This window comes from Candoia aspera, chromosome 12 (genome assembly GCF_035149785.1).
Source record: "Candoia aspera isolate rCanAsp1 chromosome 12, rCanAsp1.hap2, whole genome shotgun sequence".
NCBI lineage: Eukaryota > Metazoa > Chordata > Lepidosauria > Squamata > Boidae > Candoia > Candoia aspera.
In genome coordinates this window covers 16,226,426-16,235,164 of record NC_086164.1, presented here as the reverse complement: position 1 = coordinate 16,235,164, position 8,739 = coordinate 16,226,426, and the positions used below count along the sequence as shown (strand labels likewise).

General features: G+C 44.6%; 1 protein-coding gene across 2 annotated transcripts; it reads left to right on the top strand.

The window, feature by feature from the left end:
• The first annotated feature begins 256 nt into the window (after positions 1–256).
• Positions 257–6,585, top strand: PSMD10 (proteasome 26S subunit, non-ATPase 10). 2 transcript variants are annotated; one of them, XM_063313328.1, is made up of 5 exons: positions 257–413; positions 2,757–2,855; positions 4,431–4,577; positions 4,663–4,829; positions 6,369–6,585. In XM_063313328.1, exons 1-5 carry the CDS (start codon positions 285–287, stop codon positions 6,520–6,522), a joined length of 696 nt encoding a protein of 231 aa, XP_063169398.1. In that variant the 5' UTR covers positions 257–284; the 3' UTR covers positions 6,523–6,585. The 2 variants fall into 2 exon arrangements, with proteins under 2 accessions (XP_063169398.1, XP_063169399.1); XM_063313329.1 differs by having other exon boundaries at positions 365–475.
• Positions 6,586–8,739: the final 2,154 nt, after the last annotated feature.

Sequence of the window (8,739 nt, the reverse complement as noted above, 5' to 3'; positions counted from 1 at the left end):
TGTGGTCTCCATCGCGTGCCCCTGCGCCCTCCTCCACGGCCCTTGCGCTCCCGCGAACTCCAACTCCCATCAGCCCACCGGACGCTTTCGGCGGCGCCTGCGCGCGACGGGAAGCCCACGTTCGGGGAAGTGGGAGGTGCGGGGTCGAGGGCGGGGCCTCCGCGGCTATTGGTCGTTTGCCTGGCGACCGCCGCTGTGGATTGGCGGCGCGGGGACGATCGGCTCCGCCCCCTCCCCGGCGGGGCAGCCTGCGCAGGCGCGCGCGGGGCTCCTCAAGCTCCGGGATGGAGGGTCAAGGCGGTGGTGGGTCCGTCTCCAACGTGGAGCTCTGTAACTTGGCCTACGCGGGGCGCCTGGAGGAGCTCAAGGAGCGGCTGGCCGCCAACCGGGGCCTGGCGACGCGCGCCGATCAGGTTGGCCTGGCAACCGGGAGAGGGCGTGGCCGGCCTTGGTTGCCTTGACACCTTAAACCATGGTTTATTGGATCCGGGCTTGTCGAATAGACCACGATGGGCTCGTTTCGCACGGCACGCCGAAGCTTAGTTGTGGCCTTCCAACCCCACAGAGCTGGCACAACGCACTAAGCCTGCATCAGGCAAATCCCATCGTGGTTTGGCAGGGTCTCGTTTGAGGGAGGTTTTGTATTGTGGCTTATTCAACAAACCAGGTCTTTTTTTTTCTTTTATCAATATGTACAAAAAACATTAAGGAGCAGTATCGTGGAGACCTTAATACTAAGGAATCGGCTTAGGACCAAAACCTTTATTGTAACACAAATACTTTGACTCAATCTGTAATGGTATTTTTAATGATATATTCAATTTTGGATGAAAAAGTCCAATAGTCTTATGCTCATTAACACTGACCTCCTAAATTGTAATTAATATTGATGTAATACCTCTTCTTTTTCTTATCCTCAACAGTCTAAGTCAGTGTTTCTCAAGGTTGAGAAACACTGGTCAAAGCTACCTAAACATTAGAGCATGGTTCATCTTCAATCAATACAGTACTGTACAAATGTCACTGTATCGAAACAATGTAATATATTCAGCTTCACAACAATATAATTAAGTTAACCAAACCAGCGCTTGTTGCCACTGAGCCACCTCAGTCCCTGGGTGGCTTTGGGCACTAACTGGGAAGATTGCATATGATCCATGGTTTATTTAACCATGATTGATTGACTGAATCGCAAATAGCTATGTTGCCTTCCCAAATGCTAATGAGGTAGGGAGAAGGAGGATTCTCTGTTCTAACTGTTGGGAGGAAAAGGCGCTCTGATTTGGGGAGGAGGGTTGAATCTGCCTGGCTTTAGAGCTGACCGTTAGCCGTTTCAGTTGTCTTCTGAAACAGACGGATTGTCCTGAAGTTGTAAAAGGACGGTCCCCCGCTTCCCAGTTCAGCCGTGTGCTGAATAGTCTGCATTTAGCAGTCTACGCCTTTGAAAGGCAGCCCAGGTTAGAGCACGTTGCAGGAGACCAAGTGAGACTTACGGAAGGCATCTCTCCCTTGGAAGTGCCGGCTGGGCTTCTGGGTCTCGGTGCGGGCAGTTTGTCAACATCCCTCGGTTGTACAACTCAAATGTCTTTGTGACGTCACAGGCTGGCATCCTAACCCCACCCATCTCTGCTTCGGCTCAGGTTGGGAGCTGGAGGTTCCTTCGGCCTAACCACTCAAGGGGTAGATTTGAGCTCCCAGAATCCCCCAGCCAGGGTGGCTGTGCTGGGAGTGATGGGAGGCGAATACTGAGAAATCAGCAGCAGTTGAACCTGCTCTCCCTTCTACCCTCCTGTAGTTTAGCTGAGATACTCTGACATGGGTTAATGTTCCTGGGTGGTTTTGACCCCGAACTGTTTTGAGGGGTGTACAATGCAACATTCAGGACTCAGCAAGGCTGCTGTGTGCTTGGTTTTCAGCCTCCTTTCTAAAAAAAAAATGGCCTCTCATGGCACCTTGATGACAAATTTATTGTGATATTTTAAAAGAGGCATGCAGCATTATCATCAGCTGCCAGGTATATTGTACCTTTCAAGTTGACAAAATGGACTTGCCAGTGAAGAATGGTATTGCTTGCATATGATGGGTTGTAGTCATGTAGCGAATGCTTATTTCACAGCAGTTGGAACCATCCCTTTCATTGGGGTTAGTCCCATTTATTTCCAAAGATGTTATGTTTAAGTAGTCTAGATCCCAGGGTTTTTACTGTTGCATAGACTAACATTCATGAAACTCTCTCTGTGGTGCATGAGGGCAAAACCATGACCATTTCCCCTGGAAATAACTTTTTTTCCCCAAAAATTCTCATTAGAATGGACACTCAAGATAGCATTCTGAAATGAAATGTTTGTCTCTTTAGGATTTTATGTGCAAAACATACATAATACAACATTATTATTTGTACATATTGGCTTCCTTGAGATAATTCTCAAATAGCAGCAGCTTTATTATGAAGTGTGGCTATAAAAGGAGTGACTTGTAGAGAGAAACCTTCCCCAAGCTGAATAATTTCTCGATATGAGGTTCAGCTACCAGAATTCTCAGTAATGGCCATGCTGGTTGGGGAATTCTGGGAATTGAAGTTCACATGTCTGGAGGGCATTTAATTTGGGGAAGCTGCTCTGAAGGATGAAGTGGTCTCTCTGCTCAGATTGGCCATCCTGTTCCTCTACTGTGTCTCTTGACTTGTTGTCTGTAAGCAAAAAGCACTTATCTCCATTTTTTTTTCTGTGTCCATAATCTTCGTCTTCTCAATTTAGGACAATAGGACAGCTCTACATTGGGCATGTTCAGCTGGACATTCAGATATTGTTGACTTTTTGCTAAGCCTGGGAGCACCTGTTAATGACAAGGATGATGTAAGTAATACCCTTTATTTTATTTATTTTTTATAAAATTGATGGGCACCATAATTTTCTGCCAACTTCTCTTCTGCTAGGAACTCTTAGTTGATACATCCAATATTTGGTGGTTAGAAAGGGTTAATTGCCAGCTCTTGATCTCAGTAGCTCATGGGACTTTTCTTTTTTCCTCTGAAGATGCCAGATTCCGACTAGGGTAGCATTCTCCTTTTGGAATGAAACTTTTAAGCCCTTTCTGTTTGCTTGGAGTATGTTCTGTAGCTTTTACATGGGGGTGACATCAAACGGAAAACGCTTCCTAAAATGAAATTGAAGTTCCATGACCGAATAAACCAAATATTCCTGAAGTATTTGTGGTTTCTCCCCGTCCCTGCCTAGAAGCATCTTGCTTTGGATGAGGGCAGCCTGCGGCGTTGCCTTGACAGTAGCCTCCGAAACACACCCACACAACTTAATATCCTCTGAAGCTTTGGGTGCAGTTCTTCCAAGATGCTGGAAAACTGTAATTCTGATCATGACTGAAAGGACCGTGCCAAATACAGGGGGAGCATTCGTATTGCTTGCATTCAGTAGTTTAATTTTAAATGAAAATCATTTCAGTTATATTTCTGAGGCCAGGTCCCTTGGTACCCTTGTTTTAAAGTCTTACGTAAAAGGTCAGCAGTAATTGTGGAACGTGTAATCGACGAAGCACAAGCACTAGGAAATGGGCAGCCTCCCTTTGGAGGTCAAGCTAGTCCCCTCGCTGGTGTTTCAGAAGCTTTTAAAGACAGCCTTCTTGATTTGGGAGAGCCTTCCCCTGATTTTGTCAGGCCACCTCTAGCTTCTGTTTTTATTGTTCGTGGTTTTATGTCGTGGGAGGTGGCTCTGCTGTTTTTGGTGGACGTTCTGCGGAGGTTTCCTTGGTTTTCATTGTCTGTGTTAGCCGCCAAGAACCTTTGGATTTGGGCAGGATAGCAATGTGAAAATAAAAGTAAACATGATGGGAACTTCTGATTGTACAGCATGAGTGGGCTTACAGAGGTGTAAAAGTACACCAGTCAAGGGTAGGCTGGGTTATGCAATGTCAAGGTTTCAGAATATACCAAGTCGGAGCACCTCCAGTTCATGGTCCTAACTTGGCCAACCATACCAGCCCATCCTTGCAACCTTGGCTTTGCCTTGACCGCCCTACATGTTTCTTCTCAATAAGAGTTCCTCCTTCAAGCCCCAACTGCTCGGGGATTCATCTACCCCACATGTTCCCCAACCAGCCTTCTGAAAAAGCGGCTTTGAATCAGCTCCTCTCCAGGATCAGATGACATCTGTCAGCAGCCAGCACTTGTCTCCACCCCCAGTTACCTCTTCCCGCCATGGAAGATCCTGGGGATATACCTTTGCCCCAATCCTGTTTCCCCATCCCTGCCACCAAATAACTGATATATCCAACCCCATGAACTGTTTGATTTGCATTCTTATGTCCCAGAAAGCAAGTGAGTGAAAGCCATCAGCCCCTGCCAGCTCCTACAGTACCATCACTGTAGAGTGGAAATTGGAAGTCTTTTGTAATAACTGGTCCTTTTCTTTCTCCAGGCTGGCTGGACCCCTTTGCATATTGCTGCGTCAGCTGGCCGAGATGAAATTGTGAAAGCTCTCCTTCAGAAAGGAGCTCAGGTGAATGCCACCAACCAGAATGGGTGCACCCCTCTGCATTACGCCGCATCGAAGAATAAGCAGGAGGTTAGATTTTGCTCTCTGGCCTTGCTCTTTTCCCTGTTTCTCGAAAGCAAACTGTCTGATCATCCTTTTCTCTTCTTACCAATAGATTGCACTGATGCTGCTCGAGAGCAAAGCTGATCCAGATGCAAAGGATCACCTGGCCTCGACGCCGTTACACAGAGCAGCATCCAAAGGAAACCTGAAAATGATACAGATCCTTCTGAAGCACAAAGCTTCAGTCAATTTGCAGGACTCTGAAGGAAACACAGCTCTGTAAGGACGGCACGCTTTTCTTTATTTATTGCAAGGTTTTAGCACTAACTCAGGGCAGTTTACGCAACCGTAAAACAGAATCAACTACTGTAAACTTGCAGAGGTAACCCAGGTCCGTGATCCATTCCAGAATTTGTGGTTGATTTTGTCCTGATATTTTTAAACAAAATAGATTTTGGCTCCGTTCACCCAACACCCCAAGCTGTATTTCTTTATAGGTGATTTATATTAGTTAAACAAATATAGTTCCCAACCTCTTTTGGGGGATCAGTGCTGATCAGTAAGGGCATTGCAGGTATGGTTACCACAATTAAAATACATGCTTAAAATAGCCCAGATCCTGTGAGATTAACAGATCACACCAGATGTTGGTGTTCTGGCTGGCGGTCTTGTGAGGTTTGAGCATTTATGCCCCACCTCTTATACAATTATACATGGGAGCATGAAAATTTTGTGAAATTTTGTGATTTTATGGGATTTCAACCATTTAATTTTTAAAATACATACTTAATTTTGGGATCATGGATGCCATCTGGAGGAATTATATGTGACTTGATGGCCACAGGCATTTTATTACTGTCCCCCATCTTGGGCTGAATACAGTACTACCTGTACAGTCTTAAGTATCTGTACCATCATTCTATTTACACTGCATGATACAACCTTGCTTAATTAGCAAACTTTTAGCCTTGCTTATTAAGACCTTCTTTCTACCTAACTTCCAGATCTGTTCTGATCTGTGGTCCTTACCTGACAGTATATTTAAATAAACCCAGACTGAGCTAGCTGCAGATTAAAACTGAAGCCGTAATTTGAACTTCCAGTTGTACAACAGGCATGCTGTCTGCTAAAGCTACTTAGACTGTTTCTAGCGCTTGGCCCATTAGCATTCCACTAAGCTTCCGTGATGTTAGATTGTCATGATGCCTTAACTGACTCTTAAACCCCTGGATGTAATGCTAGAATGTCATGGCAGGTGAGGGTGTAATTCAAGTCTGCCTTCAAAACAGCAAGGTCTACAAATACCTGGGCCATTAAAGAACCAAGCTGTAACTTTGTCAGAGTTTCACAAAAAGAAAAAAAAATGCAATTCTCTATTATGCCAATATCTTTTTTACATCACCTCAGAGAGCACAACATCTGTGCAAAACTTCCTGATTCTTCTAAGATGGTCAAATTGAGTAGCTTTATTTAGTATTTGGCAGGAGTTTGCCAATAAAGAATGAACTCCTCATTTCAAAGAGTAAAAAATCTTGTTCCTCCTCCCTGGAATGCTATTCTTGAGCATTTGAATACAATATTTACAGTATGTCTCATAAAATCCAAAGTAGCTGTTCTGGCTAGACAATCCAGATATAATATTAGGGCAGTATTTTCTTTTATTAGGCTAGCTCTTTGGTCTGAAAACAATTGGTAAGCCTTCAGGTTCTTCAGAACTCTTCTCAGGCATGATTATAAAATCAGTAGAAGAAATCTGCAAAAGTGCCTTCTGCTGAAGCTGAGCCTACAAGAGAGAGTAATTCTTGGTCTCCTTTACAGCCATTTAGCTTGCGATGAAGAGAGAGTGGACGAAGCAAAACTCCTGGTGGCCCATGGTGCGAGTATCTATATTGAGAACCAAGAAGAAAAAACCCCATTGCAAGTTGCCAAAGGAGGGCTGGGATCTATCCTAAGAAGGCTGGTTGAGGGGTAGCTGCATTGGGCAACGTGAATTCCATTCTTGATAAAGCTATTGAAGACTGTTCGTAGAGGGGTTTTTTTTAAAAAAAAGTATTAGAGTGCTACAACTTGAATTTTTATTGCACTACATCTGCTGTATACTTTTCTTACAACTTCTGTGGCCAACTCTTCAAAACTCTCCTTGCGTTGTGAAGCTTATTACTGTTTTTGCAAAATCTAGTTGTCCTCTTGGAGAAGCATTTCAAGACCGCTCTTTCCATCTGCTTTCCTGTAGAAAGTAACTTTGGAAACCAGATTTCTACCTGTGTCATGCGTGCAAGAAGAGGCAAGTGGGTGAAGCCTACAGATGGTTAACTGTCAAAGCGATTGCTTTATTTCTTCAGGCCGTCATCTATGTATTAAGTAAAAGTCAGGAGGTAGTACTCACGTGTGGTGGCTCAGAAACTGAGCAGGCCTTGCCAAAATTCAAAGCTGCAGAATTTGTTGCCCACTACAATTCCCAGCAGCCACTGCCAGCGGTAGAGGATTCTGGGATTGTACCTTAAGGACCTCTGGAGGGTCACTGGTTGCAGCTGTCTTGCTAGCTTTCTGCATTGTAATATTTTTGGAATAGTTTTGCAAGCATCTTTTGCTTCAGCCTCCTACCTCCTGTATGCAATTAGTGATCGGAGTGGAGCCCTATGGGAAGAAAGCTTATAGATTTAAACTTAGTTCAGGAAAGGTGCAGGATCACAAATTGTTCTTTGTGAATAAGAGCTAATGTGCGTTGGCATTGTGGAGCTTCACTTACTTGCCAGGACCTTGTCTGGTTAACTTTTGGTTTCAGCAAACTGCGTATTTGAAGAAATACTGTTCAAGACCATTTTTAAGTATTCCTGAATACTTAAAATGCTAAATACTTTAGTATTTATTAATACTGAATACTAAATATTTAAAGCAGTATTTTAAGTCAGTATTTCTGAAACTTGGCCACTTTAAGAGGCGTGGACTTCAGCTCAACTTCAATGCGAGTTGAAGTCCACACGTCTTGAAGTGGCCAACTTTGAGAAACGCTGGTTTAAACCAAAGCCCTTGATGTCAAGGTGTTGCAAATACCATAGATGATTATGAACTTCCAGCTGTGGTGTGTATTGGTATCCCTGTGTCACCCCTTGGATAGTTCGGAGCTATATGGTTTATTGCAGAATGCTTTGTAGAATCCAGGGGATCTGCAATGTCTTAAGTTACTAAATCAATTCAGTCTCTGGAAAGCAGTCTTCCCTAGGATCCAGATGCAGACGTCCCGTCATCCCACATCTTCCTGAGGAGTCAACTGCACCTCCCACAGTTAGGAGATCCGTAACCTGGTCCAGCCCATCTGGAGGGCTAGATGGAGAAGTCTTGTTCCAGCGTTGCACGAGTCACATTTTTGGCACCGCTGCAGCTTTGATTGTAAAACGCATAAAATCAGGGCTGGGGATCAACACCTTTGCAGACCTGTGTGTTTGGTGGCCGTGAGGTCATGGGTTCTCCCTGAATTTAATATGTTAACATTCTTTTAATAAATTCAAACCTTAGGAATTTGGCATGCGCCACAGCAAAGAATGAAGCTTGGCGGCCTCGTTATTTCCTCGAATGTCTCTAGCCTCATATAAGTCCCCTGGCATTTTAAAGAAAGAGAAGTGGCAAACAGTCGCTGCCCTGTGCTCGGTTGGGAAATGCATCCTCCCATGCAGGAAGATTGGAAAGGACGGTTGCAGTAGTAGAAAACAGCCTGTGGGGTTAGAGATAGAGAGAGGGAGCAACCGGCTGGGAAGGTCGAAAACAGTGATCAGGTGACCGCAGGACGCTGCAACAGCTGTAAATGCGAGGACTGGTTGGAAGTTGGTCTTTCAGCACCGTCGTCTGAACCATCGCTAAACAAATGGTTGTTAAGCGAGGACTACTTGTCTGTAGTCCAACATGATACCTATGCCTTAGGCGGGTGGGATATAAATAAAAATAAACATGCCGTTCTGCTGTGAGAAAAGTAAATGGGTGTATTGTAATTGACCATTGCCACTATGATAGCCATTTTGTGAGTGCCCCCAGGCAGTGTTCTCTGAACTCTGCACATGAGTATGCAGAAAGGAAAGTTGAAGATGCGGAATATTGCAGGGACAACCGTTAAGTCCTATTGTAGCACTCTTACAGAATATATCGCCGTTTCCTTAAAGCTTGGCAATGTCACTTTTGAACCTTGTAACACATT

Bases quoted from the DNA above. Each gene is read 5' to 3' on its own strand.
- PSMD10 (XM_063313328.1), top strand. From the start codon at position 285: ATGGAGGGTCAAGGCGGTGGTGGGTCCGTCTCCAACGTGGAGCTCTGT. The intron at 414-2,756 runs GTTGGCCTGGCA...TTCTCAATTTAG, and splicing joins TGGCGACGCGCGCCGATCAG to GACAATAGGACAGCTCTACA. The intron at 2,856-4,430 runs GTAAGTAATACC...TTCTTTCTCCAG, and splicing joins CTGTTAATGACAAGGATGAT to GCTGGCTGGACCCCTTTGCA.